This window comes from Ochotona princeps, chromosome 22 (assembly GCF_030435755.1).
Source record: "Ochotona princeps isolate mOchPri1 chromosome 22, mOchPri1.hap1, whole genome shotgun sequence".
Taxonomy (NCBI): domain Eukaryota; kingdom Metazoa; phylum Chordata; class Mammalia; order Lagomorpha; family Ochotonidae; genus Ochotona; species Ochotona princeps.
In genome coordinates this window covers 23,116,016-23,134,884 of record NC_080853.1, presented here as the reverse complement: position 1 = coordinate 23,134,884, position 18,869 = coordinate 23,116,016, and the positions used below count along the sequence as shown (strand labels likewise).

Here is an 18,869-nt window from a genome sequence, read left to right as displayed (position 1 = left end):
CTCCGCCTCCCCCGCCACCAGAGGTTCCCTGGGGCTGCGCTCGCTCCATGCTTTTGCTAGGCAATTGAGACAGATACATTGGCCTTTACCCTGTGGTATCGTGCTTGGTACTGGCGGGGAGAGGTGATAGCAACACTAAGACCCCCCAGGAAAACTCGCATGGAAGCAAGACTAGTGTGACTAACACACGTAAGCTCTTCCAAGCGACTTCCCCATCATTCCCAAAGGCAGGAGAGAGAGGGTACTGTTGGGGACTCCTAGCTATGGTCAGGTCCCAGGCCCAGTTGGAGCAGGGACTTGTGCCTTTGCGCACGAGTGTGTAGGAGGGGGTGGGTGACTTCCGGCGGGGGTGGCGGGGGCGTAGCGGGGGAGGGCAGAAGGAGAGGGTAGGGTTTCAGGGCGGGGAGCGGGGTGCCGGGGCGCAGTGACGGGAACCAATGAGCTGCCAACTCGCGCGTCTCCGGCGTGATTGTCGAGATTGACGTGGAGGACACGTCAAATTGATTCCCGCAAGCCGCAGCTTCCCGGTCAGACGAATTTCTCCCAATCGGATGAAGTTCACCCTGGGCCTGGGGTCGCGGGCGTGGAGAGTGTCCTGGGAGCGGACGGCGGCGGCAGGCCCCGGGGTAGAGCGGGTCTGCAGCCCGCGGCCGGGCCGCCGCGGCTCTCGGCTCTCTCGCGCGCTCCCTCTATGCCTCTCCCTCGGCGGCGGCGCCCGAGCTCTCCCGGATTGCGCCGGGCCCAGCTCCCGCCGCTCCGGCGCCAGGCTGCTGGCTGCCCCGCGCGTTATGGGTAAGGGACGAGAAGCAGACGGGGTTCCTGCGGTGGGTCGCGCACCTTCCCCATCAGGACCGCGTTTCCCGGGGCGATGTGGTACCTGCATTCTCTGCGTGTCCTCAGATCCTCGCAGGGGGCAGTTTTGTGGATCCCGGAGTAAGGAGGGCAATGGAGGGCGTGCGGGGCAGATGCCTCTAAGGTTGAGAAAGGGCACGCAGGGAGAAAACGCGGGGTGGCTCCTCTGTGTTTCCCTACGCTTGTATACGCTCTTGGAGACGGACCCAGGGTTCCTAACTGCGTCGAGCCCTGTTTGTCTCCACGCCATGGTGCGGTCTCGTCCTGTCAGAACCTCTTTGGCTAACCCGCCGGTGTTTTTTCCCCCTTTGGCGCTCTCTGGCCGGACGCGAAGCAGAGCAGACATATGGCGAGGTGAACCAACTGGGAGGCGTGTTTGTCAACGGCCGCCCCCTGCCCAACGCTATCCGCTTGCGTATTGTGGAGCTGGCGCAGCTGGGCATCCGACCCTGTGACATCAGCCGGCAACTCCGCGTCTCCCACGGCTGCGTGAGCAAGATCCTGGCGCGCTACAACGAAACGGGGTCCATCCTACCCGGCGCCATCGGCGGCAGCAAACCTCGCGTCACCACACCCAACGTGGTCAAACACATCCGGGACTACAAGCAGGGAGATCCCGGCATCTTTGCCTGGGAGATTCGAGACCGGCTGCTGGCCGACGGCGTCTGCGACAAGTATAACGTGCCTTCCGTGAGTTCCATCAGCCGAATCCTTCGCAACAAGATTGGCAGCCTGGCGCAGCCCGGGCCCTACGAGGCCGGCAAGCAGCCGCCACCGCAGCCCGCGCTGCCCTACAACCATATCTACCAGTACCCTTACCCTAGCCCCGTATCGCCCACGGGTGCCAAGATGGGCAGCCACCCTGGGGTTCCGGGCACGGCAAGCCACGTCAGTATCCCGCGGTCCTGGCCCTCGGCGCACTCGGTCAGCAATATCCTGGGTATCCGCACATTCATGGAGCAAACAGGTCAGTGGTGGTGGCCTCATGTTTCCGTCTTAGGGCCGAGTGGGCTGGGAGGGCAGGCAGCTGAGCAATCCTAGTCGCCCTTCCTCCAGCGTAGGGACCCTCCGGTATGGTGCCTGAGCTGGTGAGGTCTTGGGTCTGACCAAGGGAGGCCTGAGCTTGAGGGGAAATCCCGGGATTTCTGGGAAAGCCCTTGGGCAGTTTGAATGCTTTCTTATGACAAATATGGAAAAGATTTCCCAAATGGGAGAGCAATCACCCGCCACAAAATCGGAGGCCTGAATTTTGTATTTTTGGGAAAAAAAAAAGCAAGCAAGCCTCTACCGCCAAATCTAAGTCAAAGAAAGTTTGGCGCCTGCGCTTCTGAAGCCCTAGCTGTTGCAGTAGCTTCCCCACCCCAGGATTTCAGCTGCACTCCACCACTCAGCAGTGGCTCTTTAGGAAAAGTAAATGAGGCGCAAGGCGGTAGGTAGATCACCAGCGGTCCTGCTGCGGCCTGGAGAGTTGTGGCGGGGAGCTCGCCTGGCGGGGAGTTTGATGGCCTGGCAGGTCTGCAGCTACCATTCCAGGGATTGGCTGGCAGTTAGAATCTAACAAACTGTGGTTCTCCCCTGGGGCTGGAGAAGAGGACTGGGGTTGAGAAGGCCTGGGTGCAGCTAGGGTGAGACCAGTCTCTTGCATTTGCCGAAGAGAGGGCTCACCCAGAGGCCAGCGCACTCAGTGGGAGGGTGGGAAGCACGATCCGCCCTAGCCGGGGAGAAGGCAGGGAGAATCCAGGAGTGGAGAGAAAGGAGTTCCAGAGGCAGAGATGCACACTCCTGAGGCTGTGGCTCTGGTTTTGTTCCCTTGATGGCTCCAGTTCAGTCTGGGCTCCCCAGTCTTCTCTGGGAAACGGCGGCGGCTGGAGCCCTTTCCAGACCGGGGCCTGCTCCCACCGGGGCTTGCTTTGATCCTGGGCGCACACCCCAGTGCCAGAAGCAGCCTTGCATCCCAGACCACCCAGAGCCAGGGTCGCAGGGTTGACGCCTATTTGGGGGGTGATTAGGGGTGGCCTGGGGGCAATAGAAACGTCTCCCAGCTCCGCCTTTCCCTCTGCGTTCTATGAGACGTAAATTTGCACTCGGATCTTGTAGGAGGCTACTGCTGGCTCCGCCGCGACTGAGCGCACCGGTCCCACCCGCCACCTCTCAGGCCGAGTTCCTCGTTTCGTGGGAAGCGGGTCACCGGCTGGGAGGGGAGCGGAAAGCGTCAGGCTTTCCTCTGTTCCACTAGGAGAGAAAGTGAAGCCCTAGTGGTCTTCCGTTAGCTTCCGACTACCTGCAGGAGTTGTGGGGAACCCTCTTTGCCCACCCATTGAAACTTGGGTTCGGGATCGGAAGTCATAGGCACGCGTGGGTGGGAATCTGGGCCGGAGTGCTGCAGGTCGGCTCAGCACCGCCATGGAGGAGGCGATTCCAGCCTGCTGTCCCTTCCCCTGCAGGGGCCCTGGTCGGGAGCGAAGGTACCGCCTACTCCCCCAAGATGGAAGACTGGGCCGGCGTGAGTCGCACAGCTTTCCCCGCTACGCCCGCAGTGAACGGGCTGGAGAAACCCGCCTTAGAGGCGGACATTAAATACACGCAGGTAAGCGCGAGCAGGGGCGGGAAGGTGACCGCAGTGAGGGGTGCAGGAGGTAGGGAGGAAGACGGGGCAGGGTGGCTCCAGCGGGCGGATCTGTGTGTGTGGCGCACGGGCCAGCCGCGTTTGTTTCAGCGCTGGCCCTGAGGGGCGCCGGCTTGTCTTGGATCCAGACGCCTTTGCCACAGAAGCGCTGGAGGACCTGGTTCTCTGGACCCTTGCAAAAAATTTTTTTCCTACTAAGCACCGTGCAGTTTTAACAATGGCCTTGTCCCCCAGGGCTCTTACTGGGAAAATTAGGGGCCAGGCCCTGAGTTGCGGTGGTGGGTTTGGCAGGCTCCGCAGGGGGAGTCCCTGGGGTGGATTGGGGGAGCGGCCTGAGCTGTTCAAAGCTGTGGGTGGCCTCCCACGGGACCCTCCTTCTCCTCTTGTCCCCTCTTCGCCTGCCTCCGTAGTCGGCCTCCGGGCTTTCGGCGGTGAGCGGCTTCCTCCCGGCCTGCGCCTACCCGGCCTCTAACCAGCACAGCGTGTATGGTGCACCCGGTGGTGGTGGTGGCGGCGGCTACCTCGCCCCGGGTCCTCCTTGGCCTCCGGCGCAGGGCCCCTCACTGGCAAGCCCCTCGGCCAGCGTCACGGTGCACAGCGGTGGCGGGGAATTGGCTGCGGCGATGACCTTCAAGCATCCCAGCAGAGAAGGTGAGTGTGAATGGTTTCGGTGCAGGGAGCTCAGCATGCAAGCCACTGAAGGGGTTAGAAAATTGTGTGTGTGTGTGTGTGTGTGTGTGTGTGTGTTGCGGGGTTGCGGGGAAGGGAGGGTGGGAGGCTTGGCAATGGGTTCTGGGCACAGTCTCCCTTGGAGCTGCACCCACAGTCTGCAACTCCGTGGAGCAAGTTCTTTTTAACAGGTCTTCTTAGCAAGTGTGCTGAGGACCGGAGAGCTGCCGGGACCTGCCAAGGAAGGGAGGCTGCGGTCCCTACATTTGTTAGAGGCTTGTCTCTGGCGTTCTAGGGCCAAGCTATGGATCTTCTCTGGCTTTCAGTTTGATCATTCATGGAAGGGTCTAGAAGGCACCTTCCAGGTTCACATCGTTGGGGTCATCTGTACTTGGGCTTATCCTAGCACCTGAGCCCTATGGGTAGTGGTGTACAACACCTGATGTCCCCATGAAGTCCCATCCAGAAGCACTGCCCACCTTATTTCCTCCTTCCCTCCCTCCCTCTCTTCTTTTTCTCTTTCCTTCCTTTCTTTTCTCTTCCTCTTCCCCTTCTTCTTCTTCTTTTTTTATGTTTAATCCCCTCCAAAATCAGGCCCCATTGGATTCTTCTTGTTAAAAAGAACCCCTTGGGGAAGAACAGAGAGCTTCCATGGAACTGCATGTGGTTAGGGGGTCTTTTTGTTTGTGGGAAATGTGGCTGTACATTCTTCCTCTGTGGCCTCTTTCTCCTCCTCTTTCTTTCACTGCTCTATTGCCCCATAGACCAACTAAAAGACTTGAAGTATTTTCTTAATGGTCAGCAGAGCAATGGGCTCCACTATTTTTTCCTTTAATTCTAAAAACACAGGTCCACCCTGTAATCTCCATTTTCCTCCTTGGTGAAAGCAGCGCCTGGGTTTGCTCATGTCCTACTTGCTGGTGTTTGGGGTTTGGGCATCAGAGTTGTGTAATTCCAATTGCCATGATAATGGAGAGTAGTTTCCTGGGGAAACCCTCAGACACAGTAGAGGAGGGAATGGCACACAAGTGGGGCATAGAGGTGCTCCTAAAAGTGCCTGGCACCTGCTGAAGCAGGTGGGGAGGAATAGTAGAGGGGGACAAGGGACTTTTGGTGGCAGCAGGTGGCACCATAGGTAGGCAGGGGACATGAGCAACTTCCTTCCTGGTGCTACCTAGGAAATCAGTGCTATTTCCAAGTAGTCGCAGTAAGATAAGATAACACAAGATATTAGGGTGATGGTGGTGTTACTTTATCTTCCACCTTCCTTAGAGCACAGACATCCTGGGATATTAGAATAATACCTGATTGCCTAATTATAGACAAATGCATGTAAAGAGAGTTTACAAAATCGAGAGTTTAGAACTTTTCTTAAAATTGAAAATAAATTTCAGCCATAGGAGGAAGATATCCTTTGCTAACCTGCAGGCAAACATTAAGATGGAGAAAAATTTAGAAGCTGACAGAATTGCTATTAGCTGGACAGTTGAGGAGTCTGGGACCGCACTGGCTCTGGGTTTAGTTCGGGGTCTCTAATTCACATCTCCACAATGGCAGTTATGTGTAAGCATCGAGATTAATGTGGCACTTATTTCATTACATCCATTATGCCTTTTGCACAGCTAAGTGCATCTATTGGAACACAAAACATATCCACAAATTTAAACTATTTCCCCCTGAGATGGTTCTAAGGTGAAGGAAGACTTGGGAAAGAGAACTTGTTAAAGGGATGTACTACTCATTCCTCCCCAAGAGTCACTTTGTCCTGAAGGCAAAGTGTGGAAAACAAACAGAAGGCGACACACACACAGTTTCAAAGTCTAAACTTCTCCTTAATTTGGGAAGAGAATGATTTGACAGTTGGACTTCCTGGGGAGTGATTTTCTTTACAAGATACTCTCCTTTGTAGAAATAGCAGAGGCAGCGAATGACACTGATGTTAAAGTCCCTTTGACCATTTTTTTCCATCTGCTTCTTATGAAGTATCCCAGCTACCTTCCAAATTCACAGCAGTAATAAACTACATAAGTTTCAAATTTATAATTCAACTGCCTGATCTTCTCAATTCTTAAAAGGTTCCAGTAAGGATTAGCAAATATCTCAGACCTGCTTTTAACAGAGACAGCTTCAGTTGGTACACAAGTGTCTGTGTTTCGGCAGGTGCAGGAAATAACCTCTTGCTATCTGCATTTCCACGGCTCTGGAGTTACAGGCATACTTGGGCTACAGATTTTTGCTTCTTACTGGCAAAAAATGCTGACTTCCGACTTCCTGCTGCTTGCATTCACATAACTTTTTTGAAATACAGATTTTTATTTTCAAATCATGCCTTATGGTTAATATCTTGCATGAAACATGTTTCATGAGACAGTTTACTACTCATGATTGTTAAATTCACCAGAGTAACAGGAATAGCTGGTACTAAATTTTTTTCATAAGAAAAACATTTCTTTATGAAATCGATTTAACAGCTTGAACACTCAATAAAAATAAATCATTTAGTGCCTACACACAACACTATATATATGTAATTCCATCTATCTATCTATTAACAATCTATCATCTACGTGTCTTCAAAATTGGTTGCAAAGTATCATCTTCATGTTTACTGTAAGAGAGGATTAAGCAAATGTCACATTTTAAATCTTATCTTGGTAGAACGAGTTTGGGTTCCTTACTATGCAGACAAGAAGGCAAGATTGGATTTCACACTCTGTAGAAGGAAACTTATTTTCTTGGGAACTGAGGGAAGAGTGGGAAGGTTCCACCGTGCCTTCTCAGGCAATCGCTGATTCTCGGACTCTGAGCACTGGTTCAGAGCTGGTCTCAGGCAGCCCCATGGGGAGGCACTGGAAACAGCTGCTGCTTACAATGGATTTTTAGGAACCCCAGGTACTGGGCTATGGTTTTTTTGCAGACTCAAGATGTGGAAATCAGATCAGTAAGACACCATATTATCACAAAACCAACCTGTGCTCCACTTCTCTCTGCTCTGGGCTTAGCGCTAGAAAAATGCCAAAAGCCAGTGCACTAGGACTGGGGTGAACGCCAGCCAGCCAGCCAGCCCACCAACCGGGGCACCCTGCCTTGCCAACGCCTGCAGCTGGACTCAGGGGCCTTGCCATGCCTGTTACGTCCTTATCCCAGCTCCTGAGAGGCAAGGAGCCTGCAGCATGCTCAGACATAGTGAGCTCTGGCCTGAACATCCCCCTCAACGCCCTCAGCCACGCGAACAACCCTGGTCCTGCAGAAGGGAATTCGCAGAGTTAAGAACGCAGCAGGGGTCGATCATATAGGATGTGGTGGCATCCATCTCTGGGCTCCCAGGAGCTCAATTTTCAGTTTTCTCCCAACCTCTAAGTTAACTGGTCTTTGGCTAACAAAGTCACTTTCTCTGAGATGTCTTCCAAACCTTCAAGTGTGCGTAGAGAAATAGTTCTGGATGCCTCATTGGTTGGAAGGAGGCAACGGGGTGCGGGAGGAGAGTGTAGAGGTTGGGGCGAGCTAAGGGGTCTTTATAGATCTCTTCAGAATCTCCGAGAACATCGCACCTGCGCGCGGCGGCGGTGTGTGTGTGTGTGTGTGTGTGTGTGTGTGTGTGTGTTCGTACGTATCCAGCTCTTCACTACAGCAGGTTGCTGCAAGGAATCTGGCTGGGGCAGGAACTGAGGAGAGAGAGAAAAAAAATCAGAGTTAAGCGAAGGCTCTAGAAGCTCTCGCTGTAAGGAGAACTCCTTGATAGGCAAAGGACCCCCTTCAGGCTGCACCTGCAGGGGCAGGAGGAGCTCTTCGGTCTCTCAGGGTTGGGAAAGGGAAAAACAGGCTTCCGCCATGGTGGTGTCACTATCTGGCTTTCAGTAGTCAACTCTCATAACTCGCAATCACAGAGCTAGGTGGCAGGATTCTGCCAGTCATGGCAAGCCCGCTGTCACTCCATCCTGAGGCTCAGAGGCCCCAAGGTGCGCTGTGAGCGCATCTGAATCCTTCTCTAAGCGGGCTCCAGCGGATTCGGGGCCGGGGGCGGGGAATCCGGGCTGTCTGGGGGCAGACCTTCGTTTTCCAGCCGTAGTCTCCGGGCCCTCGGCGAGCTCCCCGGACGGAGCCGGAGGTGTCAACAGACCCGCCGCTCTGCTCGCTTCTCACACCTCTGCGGCGGGTGCGGGGTCTGGAGCAGGGGCTGGGTGGGGGGAGGTGGTGACTGCTCCCCATTCGTCTGGAAACTGCCCCGTCCCGCCCTTCAAGGCTGCCGTTGCACTTTTTTGAGCGCGAGACGAAGGGTCAAGGGGCAAAGGGGACTTAGTTGCTTTGAATCCTTTGGCGGGGGTTGGGGGAAGGGAAGCGGCGTAACCCGGGAGTTGCAGGTCTGTGCTCGCTTTTTCCAAAGCCTCGTGGAGAGGGTCGAGCTCGCGCGGTCAGCCTCGGACCCCTTCCCCATCGCGCATCGTGCGTCCACCCGTGGAACCTGAGTGCCTCCACGGTCTCCGAGCGCTGGGGCTCCTGCGCCAGGCTCGGCCTTGACCTAGGTTCCCTCTGCTTCTTCCCACAGTGGCCGATCGGAAGCCCCCGAGCCCCGGCGGCAAGGCAGCGGATACCCTCAGTAGCTTACACGGACTGCCCATCCCTGCTTCCACTACCTAGGGGCGGCGCTTGCCAGGAGCGGAATGGCGGGGACGCATAGTCCAGCGGACAAGAAGCAAGAAAACGCGGAGGAAGCCAGCGTCCGCCCGCTGCCCCAAGGCTGCGTCCTGCGTCTGGCCCGACTGGCCACCTTCCCTTTATTTGCCGGGCTTCTCTGAACTTTAGTTGGGGACTGTTGCAACCTCCTCGTGATCGGAGCTCCGACGTGGTGCCCCCTCGCCTGGCAGGGCTGTTTCCTCTTGTTCGCCTCCCTCGCTCCTTCCTCTTTCCATCACCTTCTCCATCTTTTCCTGGCTCCCTCCGGTCTGCTCTCTACTCCCGCCCTCTCTCTTCGGCCTACTGTCCTCTCTCCCCGCCCCCCCCCCCCCCCCCCGTTCTTCCAGGCCTCGCTCCTCCTTCTCTAATCCGTCCAGGGCTCCATTTTCCTTCACCATTTCTTCGCCTTTCCCCAGTCTCGCTCCATCCATCCCTGGAGGGCTCCAAATCCGGCTCCTTGCCAGCCTCTTCCCTAGCACCTGCGGAGTCTGACTCTCCGGGGCCCTAAAGGGAGCCGAGACCCCAGCCTAGCCAATAGATTATAGTTTTGTAATACCAAACCTAAGCTGTCACCTAGCCCCTACTCCCATTCTACACTTCTGAAGTGTATTGTCTGGAAATGTGTGTTTTTCTCAGTGCCCCAATTGTCAGGCTTCTATTTGCTCCCAAAGACTGAGAGTGGATGAGACTGTTTTGTGAAGATGGGACTGTGGAGGATCTTCCCCCTCCCACCCCACCCACTGGTGACACCTGGGAATCAGACATGCAGGGAGCACTGTGCTTGGAGTTGGTGGGGGGAGGTCAATGTGCCTATTAATTTAAACCACAAACTGCTTCTGGCACACAGGAGGGATGCTTTGGGGCTTCTCGTTTGCAAGGGATGGCGATGGGGAAAACTCAGACACTGTCTTTCAGAGGCAGACACAGTGGCTAGTCGCTTCCCCGGCAGGTGCGCTGGTGTTGGGGGACCCTCCACACGCGGTAATGCTGTAGTCCTAAAGGTGTCCCGGTGAGCTTGTGACATCACAGCAAGGGTGGCTGCCTATGAATAAAGGAAAGTCTCAGAGACACATTCGAAAAGGATGAATCAGTCTGTGTGTGAAAGCAGCTCCCTATCCCCTGCCGTCCCTGGGTGCATCCTAGTAGAAAAATTGATGTATGTCCTTAGTTCAAGTATGTCTCAGTTTCTGCAGTGGCAACCTAGTTGAGCAAGAGCAATGATATAGGGGAAGCCTTTGTCCGGGGATGGGCAGCTGTTGCCCTCAAAGAGATGGACTCCATTATCCAGGAGTTGCCAGGTATGCCCTGGGACACTGAGGGAGAGGAGCCAGGGGGTAAAGTAGGCTAGAGGTAGTGAGCAACATAGAGGACTGTCTGGACACCCCTGTCATCACAGCTAAAGAAAACGATCCTTGGCTACCAAACAATCTTTAAAGAAAAACCCACAAAGGCATTTCTGGATGATTGCTGTGCTTTGTTTTCCCTCCTTGCATTTGGTTTTCAGAGCCTCAAGGCTGAGGGTTTGAGCTGCAGCTGTAAGGGGAGCTGCCTGCTGAGTGGTGCCTGCTCCGACTGGGAGAAGAATCTCTCTCTGCTTTCTGCAGTGGCTGGTGCTAAAGCTGTGAATTCTACATCAAGACTTCCATTTTGCTTTAAATTTTTTTCTTATTTATTCATTTTTTAAAAAAAAATTGGTTTTGAACACATCCAATACACTTTGTAGACCCCATTTAAAAAATAGAATGATAGTACATACTCGCTTTTTTCAGGCCGACTTTTTTCATCTCAGGTTTTCAAAGTGCGTTCCTTCCCGCCCCTCGCCAACTTTCTATTTTATAGACAGGCATGTTGAGGGCTGCAGATTTGATTTATTTTCTCTCGACTGTAGCAAGCTCCAAATGACAGAACTTGAGGGCAGAAACTGGGGTAGATTGTCTTCTTCAGGGGCCAGGCTTTGGACTGGGATTTTGAATGGTCCTTGGCCTCGCTGCAAAGGAAGCTGGTCCTCTTAACATGAGGAAGGTGTGAGACAGAAGTGTGTCCCCAAAGTGCTGTGCTCACAGCCTGCATTGTAAAGTCGCAGTCATGGACTCTCGGGCAGCTGGGAGAGAAGCTGGTTTGCTTAGGCTTAGAGGTAGGCAGTTCACCCCTTTCTGAAACATCTATGCAAGGAGCGCTTCCACGGAGCTGTCATTCTCCCCCTCTCCTGACTCATTAGGGGATTTGGGGGATGCTATGGATGGACTGCTGCCATTGGCCCATGTTCAGAAGCACAACCTGCATTTCAGATGTGTCCTGTTACTCCTGCCATCCTATGGAGAGAGGGAGGTCCTGCAGAGCTACAGGGGTTCTGGTAGTCTCTCAGGCTTTGGTCTTTCCTGTGAGATTCAGAGGCACAGACATTCTCTATTCACACTCTTGGCTGTGGAAAGCCCCTGTGGAGCTGGCTCCTCTGTGTTCCCGTCTGTGCCAGGCATGCCCACCATGCCCTTGTTGTCGGAATACTGGCACTGCTGCTACCGCATCTTTTTTGGAAAAGATTTTGCTGTAGGCATGAGCAACACATAGGGATCACTTCTCAGGTCACGGGAGACCCAGAACTTAAAGGTTGTTTCAAAAGTTCTCACTGGGATATGGTATTTCGTTGTTTGTGTGTGTAGATCTGTGAATATGCCAGATAAACCAACCAACCAAACACCAATACAATAGTAGGAGTGGTTTTCCATCCAGGGGCTCAGATTCCTGTGTCTTAGAGTGGAGTGCCTGGGTTTAACACTTGCTTCCTGCTTCTGGTTTCCCAACAAAGAAAACTCTGGGAGGCTGTAGGGATGGGTCAACTGTCTGGGCTCCTGCCACCTCCATGGGAGATATAAGAGTGAGTTCTGGTTCCTGGATGGGGAGTAGACTGGAGTAGGGGAGCCAGGTCCATCTCTCTCTGACTCTCAAATAAATAAATAAATAAATAATAATCACACAGTACTGTGTTGGGTAGAATAAATTAAGAACCACTCCCAGTGGCCTCTTCTATATTCTATTCTAGTGCCAGTCTTGTTTTGTCTTTTTGATCTATGAATAGAATTGAGAAGTATTGAGGAAGACACTCCACAGAAAACTGAACAAAAGTGGACATAGTGCCACTCTGAGAGCCCTTTGATGTTTTTCAGGGTAAATATGCATGTCACTGAAGCACCAAAGCAGTTCAGAACCATTAAAAGTGAAAGTTTCCTCCAGCCCCCAGCTCTGTCCTTTAGGGTGGATGCCTTAAGCTCTTACAGGAATCTTTCCGGTGGCGGGGGCGGGGGGGGGGGGGGGCGGGGGGCGGAATCCTAGGCACAGAGCAGCGTCCTTGCAGGAATCACAAGCACCTCTGGTCTAAGAGCATGGGCACACACCCACACGGTCTGGAGTCCACTCTTTACATTCAGCAATTTCAGTGCCCCTGGACTTGTTTTTCTTTCTTTTCAATGGATGCATATCAATAAGGATTGAATAAAAACAGGGTTTTGCTAAGAGGGCCAGTTTCGTGCTTTGCATGAATGAAGAGAGGATTTGGTGGTGTTCATTGTTGGAGGACGTTCTTAGAATGGGCTGTAGTCACTTCCCTGAGAAAGGTGGTTCTTTCTTGGCAAGGAAACAGGAAGGCAAACTAAAGGCAAGGAATCAAGAGGGGTGGGACTGCGAGCTTTGAGTTTGTGGAGGACATCCCAGGGCCTGGGGACAGCACTCTCCTTGTCCTTTGAAGGGAGTCAGTCTCTCTGGGCCAGGGAGTAGAAAAGGGCAAAGGAACAGGAGAAGAGGCTTGTTTGAAGAAACATTGGCTACAAACACCATTGAAGCGTCCAGAGTTCTCGGGGAAACCCGTAAGGAATTAACCTCCGATGGGTGAGCCCGGCTCACTGGGGACTGCTTGTTTCTTGTCTCCTGTAAAGGAGATGGGATTTATGTAACTGAACTGAGGTTCAGGTTAACACACGCTGTCAATTTCCTGGCATCTGTTTCTCTCGCTGGAATGATGTCAGTCTGGGATTTTTTTTTTCAACAGAAATTTTACCTGCTGTGCACTATGCTGAATCGTGTGAATTTAGAATCTTACAGATTGTGCCCAAGGAGCTCTGTTGGAAGGATTATGCATCCAGACAGGCTACGTAATGAGAAACATTTGGTTCCTTTTCTTAAACTGGGCAGGAATTATGCATACAATGGCCTTTGGTTTTCACCTTGACCCCACCATCTGAACTATAGCTTCACTCACCAAAGTAATGTCCTGTGGCTGAAGTATTTCTGACCAAACCTTTGCATCTCAATTTAAAATCTATCTTTTTGTTTTGTTTGTTGTTGTTTCTGTGTTTGGATATGTCTCTCTTTTGAACGCAAAGAAAAGAGCAATCACATTGTCTTCTTTCTCAAGACCATAAGATGAGAATCACATATCGAGCCCCACTCCAACGTGGGAATTCTAAACACTTGGAACAATTACCCTCAATTTAGTCTGGTCCCTGCTTTGGAGTGGAAACCAGTGAAACTCGGGTTTCCCTCTCAAGGGTTCTCCAGAGAACTCAGCTGTGATTCCCATTGCAACACATCTGCTTCTGGGCTGGCCAAAGCCAAATGTGGAATCCCAGGGATGGTTTGCACGGGTGATGGAGTTTCAGCTACATTCCCTGTAACCACCTGGGCTGCTTCCACTCTCACTGGAGGATGAATAAGTCCATCAAGTGTTCATGCCACTATTAAATGACATTTCCACCCTTCGCTTTTTATGGGCTTTTTAAAGCCATTTTATTGGCTCCTTTATCGTGTTTATTTGAGAAACAGTAACAGTTGTTGCAGTGAGGGAGAAAGAAAGAGAGAGCACAAGACTGTGGGCTGTCCCGTGCGTTGATTTACTCCCAAGTATCTGCAATGGTTGGGGTGCAGCTGAGCTAAGCTAGGACTCAATCAAGTTCTCCTACAACAACAGGCAGAAGCCAATGATTTGAGCCATCCCCGCCCCTCCTTGCCTACCAAGGTCTGCATCAGTTAGAGGCAGGAGCAGAGAAGCGAGTCCTGTGTTCTTCTCACTAACTTCTACGTAGGATGCAGCATCTTAACCTCTAAGCCAAGTGTGAGCTTCTACCCTCAAACTTTTACTTCCTTTCTCTTTGGTGAGGCACACTGACTTCATGAACTAACTCCAATGTCTTGGAGTTAACCAAACAAGTTTAACTTTTGGGAGCCCCTTTAGTTGATAGTGGATGTAATTCTAGCTTTGAAAGATCTTATTTTGCCCCAAACAGCAAACAGTAAAACTTTCTGAATTATATAGTTTTGATTTTACAACACATTTCTTGGATACCAACTAAACAAGATTTTTAAAAAAAGATTTATTTACTTTTATTGGAAAGGCAGATATACAGAAAGGAGGAGAGGAGAGACAGAGAGGAAGATTTTCTGTCTGATGGTTCACTCCACAAGTGGCCTCCAGGAGCCTGGAGTTTCTTCTGGGTCTCCCACGCAGGTGCAGGGTCTCAAGGCCACAAGTAGGGAGCTGGATGGGAAGTGGGACTGCTGGGATTGGAACTGGTGCCCACATGGGATCCAGGCACATTCAAGGTGAGGACTTTAACTGCTACGCTATTGCGCCAGGCCCTAAGCAAGATGTTTCAATGAACTTAAGGAAAGCAAGTTTCTTGAAAAGTTGCACTGGAACCTGAATCTTGTGAAATGAATACCCCATGGATAAATCAGTTGTGGTAGGATTAGCTTCAACCCGAATGCTAAGGCCTCATTTTAGCCACCAGGGGGAGCACACAGTGTTCCATGGAGATACAAGACAAAGATAATAGGAAATACAGAAAAACTCGTGGTTCTGGGAAGTGGTCATCTTTCCAGGGGAGGACATCCTTTCATGTGAGGGGTGATGCTGCTGCGGCTGTGACTGTCATCATTTACTTCCAGAAGCTTCTGAATGGAGTGAAAAATAGATGGCCGAAGCTTGTCCATGTGGGAGCTATCAATTCGGTTAGCTTAGAAATGGAATATTTTCACTTCTAGCTTTGACTTGGTTCTGGGTATGTATTCAGAGCTTAGACTGCAGAACAAGTAAATAAGAATTTTAAGTTATCTAATCTATACTAGTGCTTTTAGAAGATGAGATAAATTTCATACATATTTGCAAAATTTTGGTATTTTTCATTTACCCTGAATCTCTCTTATTTTAAACGATTTATCTAAAGTTTTGTTTTGGGGGGAGGAAGATTTACTTATTTAAAGGTATAGGCAACTATTTCTTAGTTAGGGCCAATAAATGACAGATGTAGCTGGCAGCAAGGAAAATATGCTATGTTATTTTTGTTCTATTCGCTTTAGGATAAGATTTGGAAAAGCTTTTACAGGTAGGGCAAAGAGAATTTCTCTCTTAGATCAAATGGAGCCCCTCTTACCACTCTGGATAGTTAGAGGGGACTTAAACACATTCATGAAAAGATGGGTAAGTCACTTTTTTGGGCATATTTTCTGAAGACCCTTTGTACAAAAGCCAGATTATCTACTGTGGGAAATCTTCAAGAAGCAGTGTAGGAGAGATGGGACATATGACAGCTGCAAGATGGCAGAGCTGTCTGTGTATGAATCTCAGCTTACCAGCTGGGTTGCGCTATTTGGAAAGATTGGCCAGGCTCTTACACATAAAATGAGAAAACAGGTACAATGCCTCCTTCCTTTCTTGGGTTAGAGTGAGAATGTAGTTTGATAATCTATGTAACAGGAGAGAGTTCCCCAGCTGCAGGCAACTGCCTAGGTTGCTTGTACCTAGGCAAGTGTTACACTGCTGGGAGAAAAGTAACCAGTAGCTGTTGAGCATTCTCAACCTGCCTAATGCTGAATTTGTGCTAATTATACCAGTGTGCCAGCGTAAGTACTTATTATTTTTTATTTCTATTATTTTAAAAAAGATATGTGGGGAAGGTTGGGAATGCTGGGCCAGGACATGCCACCCTGGCCCCCAGGCAGGGACACTGCAGATTGCCTGGGAAGGGGGTCTGGGGAATTACTGAAGTAGGAAAAGCTGAGGACATGTTTGGCAGGAGGAATGACTTCTGGAGATTTCCACTGACTGGGCCGCTGCACTTGCAGGTAGGGAGGTTGCTGAGACAGGGTGGTTTAGAGAGGCAAACCAGAGAGCACGTCTGTGTGAGGCCAAGGTATCCGCCAATGTGGGAGACCTGGGCTGGACCAAATAGCATTGGCACATGTAAAAACTGGGGTTCCAGGGCATGCCTGGTTGGGCTAGGCCACAGTATTTGCCTGTGAGTATAATAGCAAGGGGTGGGCCATGTCAGACTGGGCTGTAGCACCCACCAGAAAGTGAGAGAACCAGATCTGGAGGCAGATTCTGTAGGAGACTTGTGGGTTTGTCTCTGTGGGACTGTAGCACTTATTGAGTTTGTGCAGAGAGCTTGGGGGTAGTGATGAACCGAACCAGGCTGGACCATAAAACTCATCTGACAGGAACCCATCTGACAGTTTCAGGAGTTAAGGCTGGGAGGAAACTGAGCTGGGCCAGACTGTAGTACCCACTGGAAAAGGCCAAACCATGCCAGGCAGACTGTAGTACCAAAGGGCATACATGAGATCCTGGGCCTGTTAGGGGAACTTGGAGACATTCCCTGATAGGGGAACTTATAGAACTTCCATGCCAGGTCACAGCTCTCAATGGGGAGTGCAATAGTTGGAGGTAGGCCAGGCAATGTGGTACCACTTGAAAAGGCTGGGTCTGGGGGCAGGTTGGGCTGGGCCAGGCCACAGCACCTGCTGGCATGCATGAAAGCCAGGACAAGGTGTGGGGCTGCGCCCAGTTGGGCTAGGCTACAACACCTATAATAAGAACTTGAACAGGTGTGGGCTAGTTGGGCTGGGCAGTAGTATCTGCGACTGGATGCCAAGACTGTGAGCCAGCCATGTCAGGCTGGGCCACAACACCTGCTAGCACATGTGAGATCTGGGGCTGGGAATAGGCCTGGTAGCGGAACTTGGGGAACTCCCCTGCTAGGCTGCAGCTCCCACTGGTGAGCATGATAGCCAGGTCTGGGGGCAGGCAAGACCAGGCTGGGTTGTAGCATCCATTTGCATATGTGTGAGCCAGGTCTGGAGGCAGGCCAGGCTGGACCAGTCTACAGCACATACTGGCATGGGCAAGAACAAGGGGCATAAGTGAGGCCGAGTTGGACCACAACACCTGCCAGTTCATGTGTGTTGGGGTTGGGCCAGGCTTGGCTAGGCTACTGCACCCATCAGCAAGAGTTGGGATAGCGTCTGCTGGCATGCACAAGTCCTGGGACTGGGAGCAGGCTGGGGAAACTTGGGGACTCCCTTGCTGTTTCCATTAGTGAATGTGAAAACTGGAATTGGAGGCAGGCTGACCTGAGGTAGGCTGTCACACCTACTGGTGTGCACAAGAGCGAGAATGGTTGCAGGCTGGCCAGGTTAGGCCACTGCACCAGCTAGCAACTGCTGGGACTAGGTGTAAGCCATATCAGGCTGGACCACAGTACTCCCTGACAAGCTCAAGAACCAGGGCTGAGAGCAGGCATGGTAGGGAAACTGTGGGCACTACTCTGCTAGGCTAAAACTCCCACTGATGACAAGAGTCAGGACTGATCATGGTATCTCCCCTGCCAGGTAAGTATGGTGGCACACCAGACTGGGCAAGAAGGCAGCATCCCTCAGCATCTGTGTGGGTTGGCTCTGGTGGCAGGCTGGTATGAGCAAAGCTTGCAGCGTTCATGGCACATGTTGGCACATGCAAAAACCAGGGCTAGGAGTTGGCCTGGTTGGGTTTCTGGACGTTGCTGTGACTAGGCCATGGCACCCATTGGTGTTCCTGAAGACCAGGCCTGTGGTAGACTGGGCTGGGCTAGGTTGCAGCACCCATCAGTTCACATGAGAGATGGGCCTGTGGGTGGAACTGGCTGGCAGCTGCATCCATTGGCGTATGCATTGACTGTTGCAGGTGATGGATCAAACCTCATCCTGCATTGACTGACAAATACAAGAGTTAAGGTGAGGTCAGTCCAGGCAAGGCTTCTTGTGGGACTCCCAAACTAGACCATTGTACTCAAACCTTGGCCACAGGGAAAATCATAATATGTGGTCCAACCTTGCAATGCATGTGTCAGGACAGGCCCTCCTCGTTTGATGCCATGCAGTAGTTAGCATGCCCAGATGCACTGGGCTCATCTGGGGCAGTGGAGGATGTTGGATGCCTCACTAGAAGATAGAAAGCAGAACAGATTGAACCACTCTCTTGCCCAAGCTTTCCAACATGTTCCTGGGCCTGTGGGGACTCATTGAAGAGGACTTCGTGAGTCAATAGACATCTTGGAGAAATTTTCTCAGTGCTGGTGCAAAAATGCCTACATCTCAAAACTACCCAAACCACTAAAGTAACACTCTCAAAACATTGTTTGTTACATCAGGGTCACTAAGACATCAATAAACAACCATGTCCTTATGTCTGGGTGCTGATGTAGCTGGACAGCAATGAGTGGCCCACTCCCTTTGCCTCCCTGTGGACACAGGAGAAAAAAAATTGTCCCACCTGCCTCCCTCCCTGCCTCCTCCTTCTCCATTCTAATCAGAGACCTACAAGGGTGTTCAACTCTCTTGACCATGTAAACAGTTAGTCCTTGTTGATATCATTATTACTATTTTCTTTGCACACTGATAGTTTAGAGTGAATCAAATCATGTTACAACCCTAAAGACCCTAGTTGCTGCCTGTTAGGCATGTGAAAGGTCCAGAACCCTCTGGCTGCTAATGTGAGTCTCTGCATTTACTGCACCCACTGTCAGCCCTGGAATCTGTGAGACTGAACAGCCAACCAACAGCCGTCATCCCCTCATTGAAGTAGACTTAGTATGATCAGTCCATTTAAGGCAATTATTTTAAAGGATTTACTTCATTTAAAAGGCCAAGTTACATAGGGAGAGGGAAGACAGAGATCTCTCACTCGCTGGTTCATTCCCCAGATGACCCCAATGGCTGGAGGTAGACCAATCTGAAGCCAGGA

At 51.6% G+C, this 18,869-nt stretch overlaps 1 protein-coding gene across 1 annotated transcript; it reads left to right on the top strand.

Moving 5' to 3' along the window:
• The first annotated feature begins 551 nt into the window (after positions 1–551).
• Positions 552–8,785, top strand: PAX1 (paired box 1). Its single transcript, XM_058679725.1, has 5 exons — positions 552–792; positions 1,190–1,819; positions 3,297–3,439; positions 3,889–4,129; positions 8,694–8,785. The coding sequence occupies exons 1-5, from the start codon at positions 552–554 to the stop codon at positions 8,783–8,785; spliced, it is 1,347 nt and encodes a 448-aa protein (XP_058535708.1).
• The last annotated feature ends 10,084 nt before the right edge of the window (positions 8,786–18,869 follow it).

Bases quoted from the DNA above. Each gene is read 5' to 3' on its own strand.
- PAX1 (XM_058679725.1), top strand. From the start codon at position 552: ATGAAGTTCACCCTGGGCCTGGGGTCGCGGGCGTGGAGAGTGTCCTGG. The intron at 1,820-3,296 runs GTCAGTGGTGGT...CTTCCCCTGCAG, and splicing joins CACATTCATGGAGCAAACAG to GGGCCCTGGTCGGGAGCGAA. The intron at 3,440-3,888 runs GTAAGCGCGAGC...CTGCCTCCGTAG, and splicing joins CGGACATTAAATACACGCAG to TCGGCCTCCGGGCTTTCGGC.